The following is a 22629-nucleotide window of genomic DNA, read 5'->3' on the forward strand; positions in this document are numbered from 1 at the left end:
CTCCCTTTTTCAATAAAATAAAGTAGGTCATCGTTCACACACCAAATATGTACAAATAAACTTTACTGGTCAGTATTTTTGACATATTTTCTGTTGCGGAATATTCAATGTAACTAGAGTGGTATTATGGTATGAAGTGGTATTAAGGCCTCCTGCAGCACTGATTACAACTACTAAAACTTGGACGTTGCTGCTTCTGTGACTTTTGTCCTTTATTCCAGTGTTGCCTGAATTATTTTTCCTTTAATCCATTCATTCTGGGGCTTGGATCCTTCCACCCCTCAGGAAGACACTAGGCAAGGAGAGTTTCTCAAGGGTATGACATGCTGCTCAAAACCACTGAAGGTTCAGCCGGGGAGGCCATGTATAATTTCACTTAGTTGAAACACAACACAAAACTCCAGAAGCCTGTTCCAGTTGTCGCTTTTATTCGAAAGGTGTCTTCTAGACATTATTTTATATATAGAAATAAATATGAAAGGCCTATACAAATATGAACACTTAAAGAGTACCAATACTGCCCTTCATTTTTTATATTCATCTTTCAATACTTAAAGGGACAAAACTGCATCAAACAGCTCAAATATTTAGTAAAAAACAACTTTACGAAATCTCAGATCACAAAGGCCTGTTCACATCTAACAGAACCTTTTAGACTGAGTTCTATTTCACATATACGCGACCTCAACACAAAATATGTTCAGCTGCCTTTGAGAATTTCAGAATATAGACTGATGTACATTTTCCTCAAGATGGACAGCAAAAACAAAGTCATACTGAAGTTATACTCCAATGTAGGAATCTGGCATTATCATTTTTAATTACATACTGTGTTAACATACTGTCTTTTAAAAACAGTCTGTTAAATCAAGAGCAACACAATCTTGCCTTCAAATAAAACCCAAGTAATTTTAAAAAACTTCAGAATGGGTATTTGCTTTTATTTACCACGATCCTTCCCTAAGCTTTAAAAAATTTAATTCAGCACCACATAAAATGCTTTTGATATAAAATAACATCATAAAATAAGTAAGCTTTTTGTAAACCATAATTTATAGACTCTTTCCCATAAAGTGATATTTTTCTAACATAGGGCATCATCCATATACAATTATGTAACCTAATTTACACATTTAAAAGAGTATAAAGCAAAGCATGTGCTTAAATGGTGGAAGGAATGGATGCTAAAATGAATACAACTGCTCTTTCAAAAGTTGAAGGTTTGTTTTTTTTTTTTTCAGAAAAGGTCAAACCCCAACAATATTGAAACGAGACCACGTAATACAGCAAAAATCTTTTTCGTCTTTCCTTAAGGAATTTGTCCTCATCCCAAAACTAAAGAGTTCCCAGATGTTAATTTAAGAACTGTAGATTAAACTTGCTAGGAATCAGAAGAAATATTTCAGATATTTCCTATTTGGACAATAAAAGCGTAGGCTTTAGTTCATAAAAAAAAATAATAATAATATAATTTACCGTAAGTGCACAAAAGCCCAATCCTGCTACCCCTTCCTGTTCATTCAGTTGTTTTCACTTAAGGAAAATATATAGGATTTCCCTCTCAACTCTGATTTAATAACTTACCTAAATAACTCTGTGTGAAGAATACGGATGTTTAACAGTTTACACGTATACTAGATTTAAAGGATCTTCGGGAATGTCTATCCTGTTTTTCAAAAGAACTACTACTTTTAAAAGGAGTGTTGTACTAATTTTTTCTTTCCCTCAAAATAAAGGTTTATAAACTCAGGTTACTAAACAGTACTCTCATTCCCACTTCTCAAAGTTTAAGTGCTTGGCTAATTCTTTCAAAAGAGCACTTGCAGATTCACTGAGAAGTATACAGGATGTCTCTCTACCAAGGGCAGATATCCAATATGGCCCTGCTTGGAATAGCAGCTGTGCTGTAGGGTTCTTGTTAACCCTATCAGAGCAGTTTCTGTAACAAACTTTCTTGGTTCACTGCAGTTCTCTAATCAATTTTCACTCCTGCACCCCTTCTGAGCTTACCATGGTAAAACTAAACACTTTTCACCATAGGTTTTGCAGGCATAGCTAGAGGTTCTGCAAGACACAGAAGGCTGACTGTTTTGCAGGAGCACAAGAGTCACAACCTAAAGAAAGTTGTCATAAATGCTGCACAGCGTTAATCTGGTCTGCAAGCAAAACCCAGTTTCAGTGATTAAGACCAAGATTGTAGGACTCTGCCTCTACAGTGGGTCTAACATTCAGGTTAAATACCAACAGGGGTGGAGGGGGGAAAACAAAAACAAAAAAAAAAAAAAGAGAGAAAAGAGACCATGTAATGTACATAAAGACTTGCAGTGTCATTTTTGTAAAAAAAAAAAAAAAAAAAAAAAAAAGCAAACAAACCACAGTCAGTGTAGGAATGCATTTATAAGAAACATTTATAAGTGTTGCCCCATTACAAATGATTCGAAGTTTGGGTTCCTGAGCTTGATACAGGACAGAGGGAAGAAGGGCAAGGGAAAATGTCTTATATCTTAAATTACACAGCAGCGTCATTAGGACAGTATTTAAAAACTATTATTAGAAGAATGAATAAGTTACAAATATGACTTTAAGAATATTACAACTAAATAGTAGTTTATTCAGAAGACCTTAATCTTCCTTCTTTTGTGACTGAAATCGTTCCATTAAAGCCCTAAATATATTTCCTGGTATTTTCTGATGTTTTTCTATTAGAGCTTGGAGTGCTGCTTTTGTCTGCAAGGAAAGAGAAAAATTTTTGGTCAGAATAAGTCATCTTTGTATTGTTCATACATTAACACAATTCCTAGACTCTTTTTCACCCTTTCAAATGTCGTGGAGTTACTGCAAGTTCGAAATACTACTTTTCCATATTTAAGCGGACAGGATGTGTTTGTGGGACCATTGCCAAGAAACAGACTGACAAACTAGTATCTTTTATCTCTGGTAGCTGCGTTCACAAGCTCTATTACTGACACGCAACAGTAAAATGATGATGGAGTAAATTAATGTAGAGACCTAGATCTATAAAGCATGCCAGTACCTGTGCGCTGTACTGCAACTCAGAAATGTCTGTCTGTGGCCAGGTTTGCACCAGTAACATTCTTTCCGCATGCAAGAACTTTGCTTCTACACATGCTCAGAAGCAGCACTGGAAATACAATTGAGTCTCAGCACGTTTGGCTTGTACAAAGTAACTATTCCTGCACCTAAGTCCCCTAAAGGAGCTGGTCCTGTAAAGAATGCCTAGACCACACCTAAAATACTTTCACTCAACATGTAGCAGGCTAAGAAGTTAACAGCAGCCATTCTTATTACATAAAAGCTTTAAGGGGAACATTCAAAACCAGGGCAGTATGCAAAAGCTATGGTGAGGACATGCCATAACCTTCCTGTTCTGCCTAGAGAAGCACAGACTACTGAATTCTTAAGGCCAGAGACAGTACAGAGAACTCTTTGCTTTTGTAAACCAGTGGTAAGCATGGGGAAAACTGGTTCTTGGTACAAGCTCCCACTGTTTATTTTAAATACATGATCAACTGTTAAGCCTTGGGAGAAGGCTCCTGCCCACATTTCTTTATAGTTCTGGTCCTAAGTGTCTCTACAGGTCTAACGTTCCTATTAGGTAAAAACCGTGAGCCTAATTTTTTCTGTATGTAATGGGAAAATGTATGCTGTATTATAGCATGAAACATGAGGTAAAATACTAAAATCACTCTAACTAACAAGGATTCTAGGGGATTCACATTCTAGGGGCCTCATCTAGTAGAATTTGCACTCAAGTTAGAAGCAAGTGAGGGCTGGCACAAATGTTAGATGCCAAAGCATGCCTGAAAGTAATTTAAACATACATTCTCTCCTGAAAGCAAACAGCTCTGAAGTCCTGCCAGACTGAACCCCCAAAAGAAACAATCAGTCTTCCACAACCAGGGCCTAAGATAATGCAAATAAACATTTTAAGACATCATTTTGCAGAGATCTAATCAGAGGGTAAACAGATGAGGAGAGACAACTGAACTTACACCTGCACAGTCAAAGAGAAAAATCTCTTTCTCTCAAATGAAGTTTTCTGAATGCTAGAAGTGATCATCTGTGGAGCTTTCTAAAATGGCTATTTCAGCCCTCTCCATCTGACTGCTCCATCACTTAACGGTTTTATGTCTCTGCACTGTGAAATCCATTAATAAACTGAATGAGCATGAGGACTCAACAATCCTTTCTATAAACAACCTAAATCTGAACTAGGGGGACATTCAGAAGTTAATTTGTTGGCGAGAAGTTGGAAGAAATAGAAATGGAAACACACTGTACAAAGCAGTAAGGTGATTTACCTTAAATTTTTTATTGTATGGAATTTCAACATTTTGTGAACACAGATTTGCTATATTGGAAAAGCTTCATTAGTATGTTTCTGAAAAGACCAAGAATCAGAACACTTTATCTGGGTGAAGTGCTTATGACTTTATCAACCTAGAGCAGTCTTATCTGACTGAACTTCTTGAGTCCCTACAGCAAATTGTTTCTCAAAGCAAATACCAGGTGCAGTATTGACTTTAAAAGGCCTAGAACATCTGCACAGTGTAATAATAAAAAGATAGCATTTAAGAAGGGCATTCAGAGTTAAGCAAGTGCAAAGCTTACCATGATTCCACCAACTTCTATACCTAGCTCCAAGTCAGAAATCGCTTGACAAGAATATTCCAGTGTTTTCTATCAGAACAGTCAACATTTTAAATATATATATGCATATCTATCTTACCTTCGCAGTTAGTTCCTCAGCAGTTATGTTTGGATCATATGGAATGGGTTCTCCGATAAATGTACGAAGCTTGACTGGAAATCCACCATACAAAGGAACTACTGGCAATCTAATACGTTCATACAGTGACCTAAATATTTCTGATGTGAAAAAATTAGGAGGATGGGAGAAAGCAGGAGAAGGAGAAGAGGGGGTGGGGAGGAGAGAGACAAAAAAAAAAAAAAAAAGACACTGAGATTATTCTGGAAAGTTTTCTTCTCCAGTATGTCTTAAAACTGAAACTGGCTTTGCAAGTAATCCAGCCCCTGACCCAGATTCTCAAACAACGTGTCATCTTAAGCGCTATTCTACCCTCAACTTTCATTTCCTAAAAGCTGCATTAATGCTAATGTCTGACTTGTTTCCACTCTAACTTGGTGTGAAATCTCTGCTCCAAAGAGTAGCTGCAAAGAGAAGGAAGAAGGGGAGAAAAACCCAATAGCTGCTTCTCTGGAGAGGAAGGGAATGCTACACAATACAGGTTACAGCTAGCTAGTTTTACAGATTAGCATAAGAAACTAGTCCTGGAAGACTGTTCTGTTCAGTCCCACTGAGGTCTAGGTGATCTATCTTTAGGCAGATGAGACTATCATCTGCCTAAAGGTCAGTCATGCTAAAACACTGAATTGCTCTTTCAGATCACACACTGGTTGCAGTTAAACAACATAAAAAGAGAAAAAAACAGGTATTTCAATCAGCTCTTAGAGGACACATCTTCTTCCCCACATGCCACCTTCTAAGCATATAGCCCAAATGCACCTGGAAGATTCCTTGCAGAATGGGTGCTAATATTCTCTCTCTCAATTTTAGACAGGAAATTCCTTTTACTAAGGTGCTGGCATAAGAAAATCCTTACTGACTAAGATGTGGAATTTTCTGTACACAACCTGTAAGAATCAAGAATATTCCAAAAACTACTGAAATTGGAGTAATGCCTCCAGTGATCAATGGAATTCAATTTCTCTAGCACTTCTGCTGTAGAATACAAGTAGCACAAATGATTTTGGTTTCAATTTCTACTTGTTTGGGAAGATTCTCCTGAACACAGCAACAATTAATTGCTGTCTATTTTTGTACAACCTGAGAAGTCTGTGAATTATTCTGCACGTCTATATCTGACACCTTGGCTTTCTCCATGAAATATATAGCTTTTAATTAAAGGGGGAGAGAAACAGAACTGTTTTGCCCTGCAGTCCTCTGGTGAAGATGACAATGTCATACTTGAGGTAGAACACGTGGCGTCGAGAAGACTGTTCAGACCCTTTCTGCTAGACAGTAAGTCGAAGAATATCAAAAAAGGCGGTTTAACACTAGCAGATCAGCAGAGATGTGGGCATCTAATCATCCCAGAGGTGGACCCTTCAGACAATATACCCATCTATTCGTGTGCTGGCTGGAAGTCCCATAGAGATGAGGAAAGAGAGCAGGCAAATGCAAGGTTTTGTGAGGAACCACAGGTCTAGTGCTGAATAGTAAACCAACTACAGATTAAGTATATTTCAAACTATTTAAAGTTTAAGTCCAAGTAGAGGTGTAAGCACAGGGCTTTAGGAGAACATTCAAAGAAATTACATGACAGCTGCAAACCCCTGTTTGCTTTGCTTCTTAATAGACAGCAGAAAACCTGGAGTTGGTCTAGTAGATATAAGCAGCGGGAAAAAAAAGCATTCTAAATCTATTTGCCTTTTTCTGGCTCCTTTTTTCTTTTGTCTGCTGCTTCATGTGGAGAGTAACTTAAATGATCTAATACCACATCTAATATTGATATTAAATCCTAATAACATCTCTGAGCTCTACCAAAGAGGAAACCTCCAGAAACAAAGCTCTGTCAAATCTCAAATTTATATGGGGATTATTTCTACAGAGATAGGCTAAGCACATACGGAAAAATGAACTAAAAAAAAAAAAAATAGAAAATATCTTACTTATTCCTCCTAATGTCCTAACGCCTTCTCGGACATTTTGTGTAAACATAGGAATGATGGGCTAGGAGGGAAAAAAAAAAAAAAAGTAAGAATTTAATGAAGATAGTACTCTCTAAAAAACTTCTACCTCACTTAAATACAACAAGCAAACTAATTTCGGAAGTGTTTCTCAGACAAGGACATATAGAGAGCAAAATAAATATCTTTAAGATCTTCTGCAGCCTTCTGTTATGAAGTTTCAAGCTGGAAAATACCATGAGATTTCAGTGACTCACTGCTTCATTTTCTCAAAGCAGTCCAGGATTTCAGAACCTACAGACCATTTAGGTCTCCCCTTGTCTAGCTGTGTTTGCACAGTGGTGGTTAAATCTCCTACCTAATTTGTAGTTATGCTCAAAGGGAAGAATCAACAGGATTTGGATGCTAAACTAAAGAAGTGCAGTTGCCTAAACTGAATGGTAACAAACTTGAAGGCCTCAGTTTCAGAGACATTTTTCTTTCCATGAGGAGTTATGCTCATGATTAAAGGTGACTTAAAGTTCACCTTTATCTAAATAAAGATATTTTCCCTACTTCCAGCCTGCCTTTGACACTATTGCTATTCTACTGCATCTCTAAGGTTTTGGTTTTTGGTGTTTTTTTTTTTTTTGGGGGGGGGGTGGGGGGCACAAAGCTGCAAGACTTTTGTGAGTGCATAAAGGGAAAGGAACATGCATTCAATAAAATAAATAACTAGTACAACCATAGCTGAATCCCAAGTATGGCCTTAGATCTGCTATTACAATACGTTAGTAAAATCTAAATCTAAATATTTTGTTTAAATGGTGTTATTTTCCTCCTGACAAAAGTGACACACACTTGAAATCAGGTCTTAAAAGCGTTCTGTTTCTGTATAAAATCTAGAGATTTAACTAGCCTCTAAATATAAAACTCTTGGTGTGAGATTTACTTTCAATTAGGCATATGCAGACCTACGGACATATGCACACATTTTTCAAGTACCAATATAGAATGAGAGGAACTCTGAAATTATTATTAAAATAGTTACAATTCAAATATATCATACTCTTATGTGCCTTTCACAGTTGGTCCTATATGAACAATTCTCTCCTGCTGACCAAGCACAATGCTATATATTACAATTTAAGACACAGCTCACACTAGTGAATAGCATCTCCTGTTGCTGATGTATGCCCTAGACATCTCTTACTACCACAAAATGCCGATACAGTACATAGTGCTAGGGAGTCTGTACTGTGCTGGGTCACGGTATACTTCAGCAACAGGGGAAACAGAAATGTTAATGTATGGTTGCTTCCCAACCATTCTGGTCAGTGGTTGAGCCATCACAATCCTGACCAGCAGCACAAGCTTGTAATGTAGAAATCGTTCTGCATTTCACCTCTCATTCTTTTAAACTCTGGATTTCCTGACCACACTATTCTTAACTGATTCCAAAGTCTTCTTATCAAAAGCAACAAAAAGAGTCTTGAAATGTAGTTATGGGAGCAAGTAGACCACATTCATGACACTCAGTAACGTAATACCAAATATATGATAATCAAAACAGCTTTCCCTAGAAGAAAGTACTAATAAGTTAGCATTCTTTGCTTTTCTTCTGTGATCTGTCATACTCACCACTTTTGCATCAATGGCCACCTGAGCAAAGCCCTTCCGATTACCCCACATAATAGTATACATTTCATCACTAAAGAGTGCCTCCCGAACTCCACCTGGGGCAATGGCTATCAGACAGCCCTTCTTCAGAGCACTGACACATTCTTCTTTTGGTCCATGCATAACTCCATGTACATCAAGTAATATTTTAAAACCTGTAGGGTAAGATAATATGAATTCAAAAGCGTTAATTCATACTACCATTGAATACAGATTCCTAACACGGAACCCAATGGCTAAAACTTACTTGTCTGATAACCTGTAACCCCAAATCAAAAATGCTTTAGCCCCTCTAGAAACATCAAGTCCTGCTTATAGATCTTGGTCTAAAAAGTTGAAGATTTAGGGTTTTCTGTGGCTTTTAGTAAAGTCCGGTGCTATCTCACAATCAGAACTAAACTGGAAAAAACTGGTAAGCAGTCCGTGCAATCTTTCACATGTCCCTTCAAAGGAGTCATTAAGCTGGCTCCAGGGCACTGGCTCCTTGTCCAAGCTCTACTTTTCAAATGTAGCACAGTCCTAATAAAGTGCAACAAGAGAAAATACCAGGAAATTGTTGTGGTTTTTTCTTTTGTTAATTTTGGCAAACAGAGCAGTTTATGCACAAGAAGGAGAATGAAAGAAAAATGCAGCATTCTCTGTGTTACAGATCACTGCAGGAATTGACTCCCTGGTTCAGTCTGTGAGTACTCGGATGGTCTTTCACACAAAGAGGCATCTGGCAAGCCTGGATTGCCTATATTCACCTTAGGTTAAGATTTTTAATTTACTGAAGTTCTTAACTGTAAAGTTACATAAACTCCTCATATCATCTTGAATTTGAAATGTCGTACTGACCCTACTCTTCAGGAAACAGCAGAACATCAAAAATTTTCTTACAAGCATCAAACGGGCACATACCTTATTCAAACAACTAGTCTATTGTGAAAGAACATAGCCAGCATAAACATCTGCTTGCAGCAAATCAGTTACGTTCACTTGGTTGAATAAATTTTAAATTTATACAGTATGAGTAATGCATACCAAAATGGGAATGTTAGATGACTGAACAGTATGAGAAAGATTACTTCTCTTTCTCGATGTTTTCCACTGAGGCAAACCACTTTATTTCCCCTTACCAAGGACACAGGTTAGACCTTACCAAGACCCCAGGTTAACAAATGAATAGTTGTTACTATCAACACATACTTGTTACATACACACACTGAAGAAGAGTCCAAATATAGTTAAGAAGATAGAGATCTATCTTCTCTTAAGCCCTCATAAACTAAGGGCTTGTGAAGGAGAGCATGAGGCAGCATATCATTAATTTATTCTTAACTAAACTCTGATCTCTAACTAGTCTTTGTAGTTGGTGTGAGTATAATTGCCCCTGATTTATATCTATACACAATCAGGATCTGTTCATAAACATGACAAGAGAACACAAGCTGCGTAACACCTGTCTCATACTCTGCTGTGCCTGCCTCGCACACTGCAGATGACACTAGCAGTCTTCATCTAGTAGCATTTGCACAGATAACACCTGAAACAGTTTTCCATTCAATTGAAACTAATTCAATTTCTCTCAGGTGCTTTGTTTGTGAGATCTTAAATAGCTGGTTTTCACAAGGTTTTAAATTCCCAGACTAATTAAAGCTCTCTAGAATGTAGCTGGTGGTAAGAAGCTGCCTGTCTCTAAGCCCTTTCTGTCACTGAGTTTGGGAGAGAGACAAAACAGCCAAGAGAAGTGTTGAGCCAAGCAGGAAAAGAGACTCCAAGGAAGCAGAAGCTGTGAAGACAGTTTTCCTTTCTGCATTGGACATGCTGGGGAAGGCAGAGGAGGCGCGGGTGGGTGTGCGTGTGTGACAGGGCAACACCATGAGTCTGTCCAGTCCACAGGCCAGAAAAAAAAGAGAACAGAATATAAATAGAATACAGACAAAATTTGTAATACAGAATAGTGGTGGGATGGGGTTTCAAGTTTTCACAGAATTTCTCAGCCACATTTTCCCCCTTGTCCTTTAGTATAAACCTTATATTCCAAGCTGTATCTCATAGCCTCACCAGCAGATCATACATTACTATCAATATCTCTGCTCCAGCAGCAAAGAGGAAGAACCTGGCCCCATTAGAACAGCAGAGAGGCAGGAACTAGTGCAGTGGCCCTGAAGGGACAGCCAGGGTACTCTGCTCAAGGCAAAGGTCATCATGGAGTCAGAAGAAACACTGGGGTAGTACCTGGCTGGTGCATGAAAGTGACTGAGAATATATTTTCCCACTTTAAACAACAAAGCAACTCTCAAAATTATCTAAACACACTTTTTCAGCCTTCCAGAGCATGCAGGGATGCTAATTTTCCCAAATACCAAGAAGTCCGAAATCAATTTTATTCCACAGTTCAACCTGGACTCTGCCCTTTGCTGCAGCACACTCTCCTCCTATTTTCAACCACACTGGGTTTCCATCGATGTTTGAAAACCTTCTGGAGACTACCCAGTAATGCATTTAACACTTACGTCAGTAAGTGCACTGTAGACATTTCTCTAACTTAGCCCCGATGACTGTAACACAGGGGCTGTCAGCTACCTGGTAGCAAGGTGTCAAGGATCTCATCATTTTCTATGGTTGACCTTTAGGACTACAGACAGAGAGGAATCATTAGACCATCGAATCCAGCCTTCCACAATTGTAGGTACACATGTGTGGTTACCTGTAGAACATCTAGTCCACCAGACACCTTGCAACACCTTGTGTATATAACAGACAAAAAGCCACAGCTCCTTTCCTCTGGGCCATTAAAGGAGAGAAACTGTCTTAGATCCCTAAAATAGGCCTCTCAGATGACTCTAGGAAGCAGACATGGCCCAAACTATAGGAGAGGGTGACTGAGAAGAACACAAGTGAAATCTCAGTCCTCACTGCACTCTTTGGGAAAAGATCTTCTCTTAACCTTAAAGAAATCAATGTACTCCTGAGTATTACACAGCTAAGAATCTAAAAGAACCAGAAACCATTGGAAAGTCGGGTTTTTTTTTCTGTGACTAACCTCCAGTACTTAAAAGAAAAAGGAAAAAAAGAAGCTGCAAGACCTGCATATCCTTCTCCTACAAAATGAAAGCAGCAGAAGCATACATAGTATTGATACAGTATAAATTCAGACAATGAAATAATCTCCTTTTGCATCAACATGAAAGAAAGATGCATTAGGCAATGCAAAAGGAATCTCCAGCTATCTACAGGAAGTCTCCTATTAGGTTAGATTCCCTTTCACAAGTTATCAAGCTGTATGTTCCAAGGCTATGGAGTAGGGAGCGGCATGTTTGACCTCTTGCAGGCTCACACATACCTTAGGAGGCACAGCAACATTTTACAAACACATTCCAGTTAATGGCAGTTAATTCAGGACAGCAGTGCCCTATGCAGAGGATGTAATGAAACTGCGTATTGGCAATGGCGTACTAGCACAGACCTGAGATTCAGATTCACGGGACAAGCCATTCCTCACAGCTATTCAAAGCAGATTCAATGATCCTAAAACAGAAGGATCATTAAATCACGTAATCCAAGTTTGTCTAACAGTCTACAGACTACTCAAATCCATCCCCCACCCCATTTCTCCTGCATGGAGCATAATAACTTCTGTTTAACTAAAACACCATCTGAAAAGGCCTCCAATTTAATCCAAAGACTTAATCAACATCAGGCAGTCTTAGTACTAGGACAAAATTATGGCAGTCTTTCTGATTTGATTCACAAGAGAAGCAGCATCTATCTGGGTTGCCAGTCATAGACTACTGTGCAGATTTTGAAATACAATCCAGAACATTATCTAGGCTCTTCAGACTTGTCTTCCCTGAACAGCTTTAGTTCATTCACAGAACCAGAGAATTATGTAGGCCGGAAGGGACCTCCGAAGGTCATCTAGTCCAACCTCCCACTCAAAGCGGGTCCAACTAGATCAGGCTGCTCAGGGCCTCACCCAGCGGAGTTTTGAAAGTCCCCAGTGATGGAGATTCCCAAGCTCATCTAGGCAATCTGTTCAGGTGTCTAATCATCCTCATGGTAAAATATCTTTCCACATATCTAATCAAAATTTCCTGTGTTGCAACTTGTCTCTGTCGCTTCTCATTCTGTCACTGTGCACCTCTGAGGAGAGTCTGACTCCCCTTTCTCTGCACCCTCCCGTTAGGTCACTGAAGACGGCAGTAATATCCTCCCCTCCCCTTATCTGATACAGACCAAACAAATACAGTTCTCCCAGCCTCTCCTCACACATTCTGTGCTTCAGGCCCCCATCATCCACTGAAGACACTCTAGTGTGTCAACGTCTTGTCTTGTACTAGGGAGTTCAAAACTGGACACCATATTGTGCAATGTGTTTGCACAGGTGCCAGACCAAGGGAAAACAAACTCTTTGCTCAACCTGCTGGCTACACTTGTGCTAAAAAAAAAGCTCAGCGTGCAGTTCATCTTCTTTGCTGCAAGGGCACGCTGCTGACTCACATTCAACTCAGTATCCACTAGAATGCCAAAGTCCTTTCCTGCAAAGCCACCTTCAACCCAGGGTACTGTTGCATGGGATTTCTCCATCTCAGATGCACAACTTCACATTTGCTTTTGCTGAACTTTGTGATGTTTCTGCCAGTTCATTTCTGTGAAAGCACTCCAAATACCAGCTCTGACTCCCAGTGTATCAACTGCCCTCCACTTTGGTATCATTAGTGAACTTCTTGCGAGCACCTTCCAAGCCCTCATCCAAGCATACAATAAAAACATTAAGCAGTGTTGGCTGCAGCATCAGTCCCCGAGGAATGCCTGTAGAAACCAGCTGTTAGCTAGACACTGTACTGCTGAACCCAGGTCTTCAGGACTAGCCATTCAGACAGATGTGTCTGTGATGCTACTAAATGATATTTGGGGGACTCATAAGTATACCCATACTTAGAATCTTATTTTAAAGCAGAAATGGAAAAAAACAACATAATCTCCCATTTGATAAACTGTGCATAAGTATTCATAGCTACAACATGGAGCCAAATCTAAGTTACAAAATAGGTTACGTTAGTCAGCTGTATGCAAAAGATTTTATAATCAACTGACAAATCCTAATCTGTTGGCAAAAGCAGTTGTAGAGGTAAAGCTATGACAATATTACTATGAAAAAGTTCAATTTTCAAGGACTAAGGCTGAAATAAAACTATACTGGCAAAAGGACACTTTTCTGACATGAGTTGTTTCCACTAAAAGCAACAGTACACTACAGAACACTCCTGTAAACTCACAAAATAAGTTATGAGGTTTTTAGATACAAACTGAACTTGGGAAAAGAACTGGGTACTACGGTACTTCACACACACAAAACCCACGTAATTAATTTCACCAGTCAGGAGTGTTTTGCACTAGGCTGTCCAGCCAAAATCTTACCCTAAAAGTATTTTTTATTTTCTCCATGCTTCACCTCATGTTTCACACAAACTTGTTGGACACTTCTACAGCTTCATCCCAAAAAGATTGTACTTGGAACAGTCGTCTTGGGGACAAGTTCCACTGCCCATCATACTCATCCGGGTGGGATATGAAAATACATCATCTCCCCAAACTAATATTGTCAGCTTTAAGGGCACTGCTTCCAAACAGTTTATTTCTTAATCAGCCTACACAACTCATTCTGTTTGTATTAATTTTAAAAGAAACATCTTACTGAAGTCTTTGCTACCGATTAATACAGAGACAATCGTCTCCTATGATCTCCTTCTCTTTGTTTCTAAGCACCCTAGAGTCATCGGAAGGTGTTGCCCAGCCAGGAGTATGACCCATCCTTCCATGAGTCAGTCTCATAAACTCATTCTTTTTGTAAAGAACATGTTAGAGACAGCGTACTTCAACACTTTCACTAAATATGTCTGAATGTCTCTTCTGAGAGCTGTGTTCCTATGACACAATTTTTATTAATTACATCATAAAAAAAAAAAAAAAAATAGAGTTCTCAAACTGATTGTTTATAACGAAGTACATTACCTGGTAATCTAAAGACAAAATGATCAGCTACTGCGTGGCAGTATCTCTTCTTTTGTATAAGAAGCCGAGCCATGAAATAGACATAGTCAGCAGGAGTGGCTCCATGATAAAACACAATAAGCCCTGGTCCCTCAGGAATATTTTCAGCACCATGAAGCTCATAACCTGTTAGGAGTTAGAAGCATAACAGATGTCAAAGTCTAATACAGCTCTATCCCAAAGAAAGCGACTTGCAGCAAGTTGGAAAACTGAAACCTGTGAAGATGCTACTGCTGAAAACTGCTACTGTGAAGATGCAAGAGCAAAGTGACCGCTAAAGGGGTGACTTGCAGCATTTACTAAGTTGCTTTCACAGGAAATAAAAGCTTCTTTTAAAGCAGAAGAACCACATATAAAGAAAGAAGAACAACAAAAACCTCGAAAACAAAACACCCACTCTCACTGTCTTGAACTATATAATTTTTCCATATTTTTTCAGTTCACTGTCTTCAAGACTGCAGAGTCCTCTGAATCATTAACTCAAGAGAAATCAAAATAAGGACTGGATAGGAGTGGTGAAACACAACTATTTCAATCTTTTATTTATTTATTTAAAGCTCACTGCCACCAGTAACTGCTTAAGAAGATTAGATGTGACAACATCCATTTACACGTCTCCTTTTACTCCAGCTTCAAAGATGAAGCTCATCTTTGTTATTTCTCTCAGAGTTACACCTGCTCCATTTTTCCGTCACTAAGTCTAAAAGCTTTTCGGGGCTCTACATGCTTAATTGAAACGTACATAAACACACACAAGTTTCTTACTGAACTTACAATTCTAATTAGGTTAACAGTGCAGAATATATTCAGTTAACACAAAATATCAAAATGCATCACTACAGAATGTATTCAGTTAATATTAGGTAGTACTGTTACAGTATCTTCAGTATCTTGTTTGTTTTGGGTTTTTTTTAAATAAATAAAATAGATCATTTCAAAAGAAAACCAATAAAACTCCCAAACCCTGTCACTTCTTCCCAAGTTAATCAAGTCTGCAATTCCCATTCCTTTTTTTTTTTTTTTAATTCTGAAGGTACTCTTGGCTCTTCTCCCTCTATTTTACTTTCTATACCTGTGGAGCTGCAACATAATGCAAGTACATAATCTGTACAATCCCAAGTGAGCACTAACTGTGTTCCATGACGGCCAGTCATAACCAGAATGATACCTGCAGCTAGTATTTGTATAATATATGCAAAGTTACAGGTATCACACACTAGTTTTGGGGCTTGGTGTTGGGTTTTTGGTTGTGGGGTTGTTTTGGGTTTGGTTCTTTTCCTGATGCTGTGAGATTTCAGGATGAAAAGTTCTTCCTATGATATATTGATTAATCAAGTTGGGGCGGGGGAGCGGGAAATCACAAAACATTTCACTCTTTAGCAAGAGAAGTGTGTAGAGAACATGGAAGCAGATGGCAGGGCAGAAAAAAAGTCACAACTGTCAATGAAGGACTGGATAGGAATCTTTCCTGCGCAAATAAAAAGTTAGACCTTATAAAAAGAAAAAGTTACTGCGGATGAAAAGAGCCAAGGCCTTACAAATCATTTTCTTATGAAAAAAAAAGTAAATAGCTTTTTATTGTGAAGTGAGCATTTTAAGCTCTTTGATGTAGCTGTTGATTTTGATCTAGTGACTTTCCCAGATTTGAAAGTTACATCTTAGTCTTACAAAGCCGATCTGACACAGCCGCTGCACCATCTGGTTATCAATGCCTTGAAAACTTGCTTCCCTTTGACTAGAGAACAAATAGAGATGATTTTCAAGAAGGATTTGTTCTTTATGTAAATTGCTCTTAAACATCTCTTTCTCCTTTAGCTGCAACTAGAGTGAATGGTTCTGAAAGAGACTTATGATTTCCTCAGAAAGAAAAGCCAAATCGTTTATTAAGTCTGTCTTTATAGAAGAAATAATAGTAGAAGGACAAGGAACAGAGCCCTTAGTTTTGACATTCTACTAGAGAAAGTAGTTGTTAAAAAATACATAGACAGCAAGAAAATAAAAAAAAAGTAGGGTTCTGTAACAATTTTGGGCTCTGAAGTCAATTTGAAGTAGCCACTAGTGAGTGAACTGGCACCAAGTGCTGCTTCTAGCCATCATTTGGCATTATATGTACAAGACTGGTTAAGTGCAATTAAATTATGTTAACATGTGCTGACATACTAGCTATCAGGGAACTGGCATTTAACTTCCAGCGCTCATGTATTGACTCTGAAATAGCAGAGTTAATTGATCTAATTTTTAACAGAGCAATCATTTCAGGTCCTCCTGGAATGAGGAACTCTGAGTAGTTATAAAAAGCAAAAAAAAAAAAAAAAATTAAACAAGTAAAAAAATTGCATATATTCAACTGTGTGAAAGATCTCATTTTGCAGAAACAAAGGAATAAAAGTATAAGACAAAAAATTTAACATCCAAAAAAGTCTCAATGTCTTTTTTTCTCCCAAGTCTACAAAGATTGAAGCACCACTGTCATTCATTGATAAAATGAAAAAAAAAAATTGGCCTGAATTTTGGATTTTGTGCAACAGCAGCAACAATCGGATACATATTTATAATCCTGAAAGGCAAAGCCGGGAATAAGAGCTTCAACAGTTTTTAATGAAAACTCAGATCTCGCTTACCATGCCATATTCTTCCATGCCCATCCCATAGGGTAGCTAACATTTGTTTTGCACCATCCCAAAAATCATTGGAATAAGCTTCCTTTAGTTCATTCTTCCTTTTATAAATATGAAGAAGGAGAACAGAAGTGTAGAAGAGGATGACGAGAACTCCTGGAAGTAGAAAAACTACCGCGAGTGGAAAAAGCACCCATAAAAGGTAGGCTGCATAACTCAGGTAATCTTCAATATGCTCCACGCCAGTCCATTCTCCCAGAATGTAAGTCAGGCAGCTTAAGTAGGACATAGGTATCGGTCCTGCAGTACAGGATTCATTTCCGCCTATCATCTCCTGTTTAATTAAAAAAAGAAAAAAAAAAGGCAGATTAATAAATCCTCAAAAAAGACAGACCTCCCTGTACTGGTTAATCATATCAAAAACCTCTCTGATGCATTTTATTCAGATACTATTTACTTCACATCCCAGCAGCACCTATCAGAAATGTAATGGTACATACAGCAGAACTCTTACTTTACTTTTTCAGTCCTTTTGTGTAGTGGAAATGCTGACAATTCTAATTGAGAAAGATAGTACAACTGCTTAATTCCAGGCTAAGATTTTATCTCATTAAAAACTGTTCAATTTACACAGATCCAGAACATTTCTAGTGTTCCCAACACCAACTTACACTGTATTTTTGATTTTCAGAAAGCTGTATTGATTAGTCTAATTTATTTTTCTACACAATACAAAGTACACTCAAAACCTTCTCCCAAGCACTCACTACCACAGGAAACAGCACCATCTCAAATCTAGTGCTATAAAAAACCTACCGAACACTTGCACTAACCACAAACATATGATGACTCAGGAAGAAGACAGTGTCAAATAAGCAAATCTCACTCCTGCAAAGACCTTTAACTGTACCTGGAAATTTACAGATAGTGAAACGTCAAGTCCCAGCGCACAACACAGAGAGGCAGCTGAAAGGACAAAGAAAAAAGATCACAAAAAGCCCTCTAAAAGTTTTAACTGCTCTGGCTTTACTGTGTTTATGTGTCAGAATCTCTCTTCTCCAGCGCCAGCTCCTAAGAAGTTTCAAGGCTAGACCTCTCTGGGGTGATAGTGCAGGCCTTCTATAATTCTGGAGCAACACTTTTTTCTTAGCTTTGTACAATCTAGAGGAAAACTTGCTATTCACTTCATCTTACAAACATGAGACAACCTGTATGCTTGGCTTTCTTAGCTACAGTTCTAGAACAATGTAAATAAGATGTCTGGGGAAAAATAGTATCCTGGTCTAGAAAAGTTTTGGTCAAGACTTGAAGTAACTGTTAGTCAGGACTAAGAAGAAAAACATGTTGCAACTATAACATAGGCTTGTAGAGAGAAACAGATTAAGAACAATAACTTCTGAAAAAATCTAAGCTTGGGGTTGTTGCGTTTTGTTTTGGTTTTTTTATTAAAATGTGACTTAGAGAATGTACGATTGCAGAGTTCCTATGCCTAGATATACATATGTCTATCACTCCTTTACTGTTGCTCTGTTTTTGCAAGCAACAAGTGACTGAAATTCAGAAGATGATTTTGCTAACACTGTCAGAACCCCAATGACAACAAAAGCTAAGAAACGGATCAGTTTTACTCCACATTTGCTATGAGATACTGAAACACGTACTAGAGCAGAACTCATCTCACTTATTTCCCTCAATTTTTCCTCCTATTCTGATAGAGCAAGGATGTTCCTTTTCCTTCTGTTTTGAAATCAGCCTCTATCCACATCGCTTAAAATAACTCCTACTAATGAGAAGAAAGCTGATCTTGTGACAAGGACTTTGCTCCCACAATCCATGCCTGTCCCGCTAATTCGGGCTTACAAACATCTTGCTCCTCAGCATGTTCTTGAGGACAATATGACAAGGAGCTGATTTCTCTTGAGCAATGTATAAGCACACAGCATTAGTGACACGCACTTCACTGATTTCACGCACGTGTGTTTTGGGGTGTGAATTACCAGGAAAAGACAGGAGACGGCAAGCACCTGAGGGAGCAAGAGAAAGCTCTTTCTCATTCCAGTTGCCAGAGCCAAACTCCACAACCTGTCAGGCAGCAAACACCCACAGCAAGTACAAGAAACACAACTTGTGAGACCAAGTAGAATTTAGGAGTAGCATTCAACACTATGGTATTTATCAGATTGTTACGCTTGGACTTCTTCAGTGATTCTACCTACTAGCTAGAAAACAATATGAAGCATGGGTTATGGAACAGAAACATTTTTCAAAAGTCAGAGGTGATTACATAGCTTTAAAGATTACTTTAAGTAATGCTCTCCTGCCTATTGTATTTTTAATTGTTTATGGCTTTCTCCAAACACAAAATCCCCATCAAGTAAATCTGAAGTCCTGTCCACACATGCCAGTCTTGCAAAATATTACTTATCCTTTTGCCTGTAATGTTAGATGCAACACCTTAAATGCAATGATTGCAGTTTTCTAAGTTCACTTGCATATCTACACAGTAATCTGTAATAAAAATTAAAATCCAACACCTTCTTTGCTGCCAACCACAGAGGTAACATCTAAAGGACTGCCATCTCTGTGGGACAGTCAACTCTGCTCCGAACCATGTTGTTTCCTCATCTTGAGGAGAATCATAGAATAATTTATATCAGAAAGACTCACTGGACAGCACTTGTCCAATGTCTTGCTAACTGACGAGTTAGATCAGGTTGCTCGAGGCCTAGTCCAATCCAGTTTGTAAAATCTCCAAGGATGGAAACTCCACTGCTTCTCTGAGCCCCTAATCCAGCGCTTGACCACCCTCACGGTGAAAATGTTTTTCCTTATTCTAGTTAGATTTCCCCTTACTGCAATGTGTCTCTGTTGCTGCCTGTCCCTTTGCTGAGAAGAGTCTAACTCCCCCCTCTCTATAACCACTCACTAAGACCAGTGGTAAGATCCCCTTTAAGCCCTCTCCTCAGGCTAAACACAGCTCTCTCAGTCTCTCCACAGACACCACGTGCTTTGGCCACCTAACAATATCGGTAGCCCTTATCTGCACCCCTTCCACTTTGTTGGCATATTTTTTGGACTGTGGAGCTCTAAACTGGACTCGTGGTCTCAAAAATGCAGAAAAGAGGGTAATAAATACTTCCTTGATCTAATGGCTATGGCCTTGCTAACGTAGCCCAAAATGTAGATAGCCATCCTCACTCCTATTTGACTTACCAGCCACCAGATAAAGGCCTCCTCTAAGCCTTTATCTTCTATAATTTTACTATATTTCAATATTTTTACTCCCCTCCATAACAAGTCCAGCATTTGTTCTCATAACCCACGGTACGTCCACAGAAATACTCCATATCCAAGCCCAAGTGTGACTTATGTTACTGCCACACTGAACACCCTACCAAAGGCAACAGCAGTGAAGATGGCAAGACAGATTCTGTCTTCACAATCAAAAAAACACAGGATGCTCCACACTGAATAAAGGCCCGACACAGTTCATATACACTGCTAACAGATAACATCATTTTGGTCCGTTACAACTTGACAGTTGTCTACTCTATGACTGCTCAGAGCAGTTAAAATTACAAGATAAAGCACACCATCCTCTAGAAACACCAGCAAAGTCACTCTGATTAGTACCTCACGCAAGGAAAGAGAGACCACCCTGCCCTCCTTGTCAGAGGTTTTCTGATATCTGCCACCATCCAAATCGAAAAACTACAATGGGGTGCAGTATCACTAAGTCTTACCCTTAGCCAACTTACAGGCACAATCCCCCTGTAACACGAGCATATCCTTAAAGAACTTCTTATTTTAACTGACACCACTAACGCATTTCCTGTTGTGCGTGTCAAACTACATATTTTTAATTTAAGCTCTAACTTCCTAATAGAGCAGCTTATACACATTTTCACTAGATTAAAAAGATGCAATTTCTCATTGGACTAACGACAGTACACACTGACTTATGCTTACACTTAAGTCTTTATCTTTACTTATTTCTTTATTTATGTGTTTAATTTACACTATATGTATAATTTGTTTACACTTAATGCTTTACGCTGACAGTGAAGTTGAAATAAGGCTAACACACATTCCTTTCACTGCCTTCTTGCATACGACCCAGAAAAGCCCTTAACTAAACCACAACAGTGGTCTCCAGCTGTCGTCTGCAAACACTGCGTTAACTGAGACCTGATTGATCATGCTAAAAAGAGCAATTATGGAAAGCAACATATACGGCTGCAAACCACGCATAGTGTGATTCCAGCATATATAGGAAATGTGGGAGTGGAATACCTGAAGAACATTCCAGTATCTCCAAACTAGAAAGATACTGAAAAGCAACAGCTAGGATGTGCCCCTGCCAATAAAAATACATCGCCTATCACGGCATCAGTCAGTTCCAGAGAGTATTTCTACCAGAATTAGCAACAGCCACCACAAACACATACACAAAAAAAAAAAACACCAAAAAAAAAAAAAAGAAAAGAAAAGAAAAACAGAAGGATCTTGATAATCCTGCTAACAGCATCTGTAACCGGAGAGATGCTGGAAGTCAGAGGGTGGTTTTCTCCCTGTTTTGAAACAAGAACAGGCCCTGCCTCTTGCTTCCGCAGCAGCAGGACAGCGGCTCCTTCTGCAGGAGGCTGGAGGGGGATCCAGTCTCTTTTTTCCTGGAAAGAAGGACAGAACCCCGGCCCAGCCACCCCACTCAGCGTCCCCGGCCTCCCCCGGCCTCCCCCGGCCTCCCTCCACCGCCCGCACCGCGCTCAGGCCGCAGCCCCTGTCCCGACGACCGCTCAGGCAAGGCCCCAAGCCTGGCAAGGCGCAGAAGTAAAACCAAGCCCCGACCGGGGACCGACGGGGCCGCTGCGGGGACCAGGCTCAGCGGGGACCAGGCTCGGAGCGGACTACCACCCCCCCACCCCCCCCCCCGCTCACCTTCCCACGGCGGCTGCGGCTGCGGCTCCAGCCCCGCGTCCCTGCCGGGGCCCGGTTTTACTTCTCCGCCCGCCGCCCCCGCGGAGGCCGGGTGCCCGCGGGGCGGCCAGGCTAGGGCGGCTCCCGGCGGCGGGGCGGAGGCACAGGCCAGAGGGTACCGTGCCGCCGGCGGGCGGGAGCGGAGGGGGCGGCGGAGGGCACGGAGAGAGCGAGGGTGGCGGGCGCGGAGGGCAGAGGGGAACGGAAACTCCGCTCCGCCGGGGGCGCGGGAGTCGCCCGGGCCGCGTCCGGCACGCACCGCCCGGCGCTTCCGGTGGGAGAGGAGGGGGCGCCGCCAGGGGGCGCGCCTTCCCCGCGGGCGGGGCGCGGGGCGCGGGGCGGCGGGGCCTGGCCGGGGAGGCGGCGGCGGCGGCGAAGGGCCCGGTGCGGGGCCGTGGGGGGCCCTGCGGGGCCGGGTTGGCGGTGTTTGGGGGGCCGCCGGCCTCCATCCGCTGCAGCAGCAGGATGTCTCACGGGCCCACGGCTGGGCTCCAGAAGCACAGGTTCGTTTCGCCGCCCTACCAGCTGGGCTGAAAGGTGGCGCTGCCATGAAGTGGGCCCTCAACTTCAGGCGGGAGCAACTCGGCCGGGATGGGCTGCAAGC

At 40.3% G+C, this 22629-nt stretch overlaps 2 protein-coding genes across 4 annotated transcripts in view; both read right to left on the bottom strand.

The window, feature by feature from the left end:
* LOC104474368 (DGAT1/2-independent enzyme synthesizing storage lipids) overlaps positions 1–22629 on the bottom strand; it is a 688180-nt gene that overhangs the window by 648753 nt on the left and 16798 nt on the right. The gene's annotated exons all lie outside the window — the stretch shown is intronic.
* Positions 409–22259, bottom strand: TMEM68 (transmembrane protein 68). Of its 2 annotated transcripts, XM_086740818.1 has the most exons (8): positions 21987–22259; positions 17959–18014; positions 17052–17382; positions 14392–14556; positions 8353–8546; positions 6715–6775; positions 4751–4890; positions 409–2727 (listed from the first exon to the last, which is right to left on the bottom strand). In XM_086740818.1, the coding sequence occupies exons 3-8, from the start codon at positions 17377–17379 to the stop codon at positions 2623–2625; spliced, it is 993 nt and encodes a 330-aa protein (XP_086596944.1). In that variant the 5' UTR covers positions 17380–17382; positions 17959–18014; positions 21987–22259; the 3' UTR covers positions 409–2622. The 2 variants fall into 2 exon arrangements, with proteins under 2 accessions (XP_086596944.1, XP_086596943.1); XM_086740817.1 differs by lacking the exon at positions 17959–18014 and having other exon boundaries at positions 21987–22124.

Source organism: Chlamydotis macqueenii, chromosome 2 (assembly GCF_036417535.1).
Source record: "Chlamydotis macqueenii isolate bChlMac1 chromosome 2, bChlMac1.mat, whole genome shotgun sequence".
Taxonomy (NCBI): Eukaryota; Metazoa; Chordata; class Aves; order Otidiformes; family Otididae; genus Chlamydotis; species Chlamydotis macqueenii.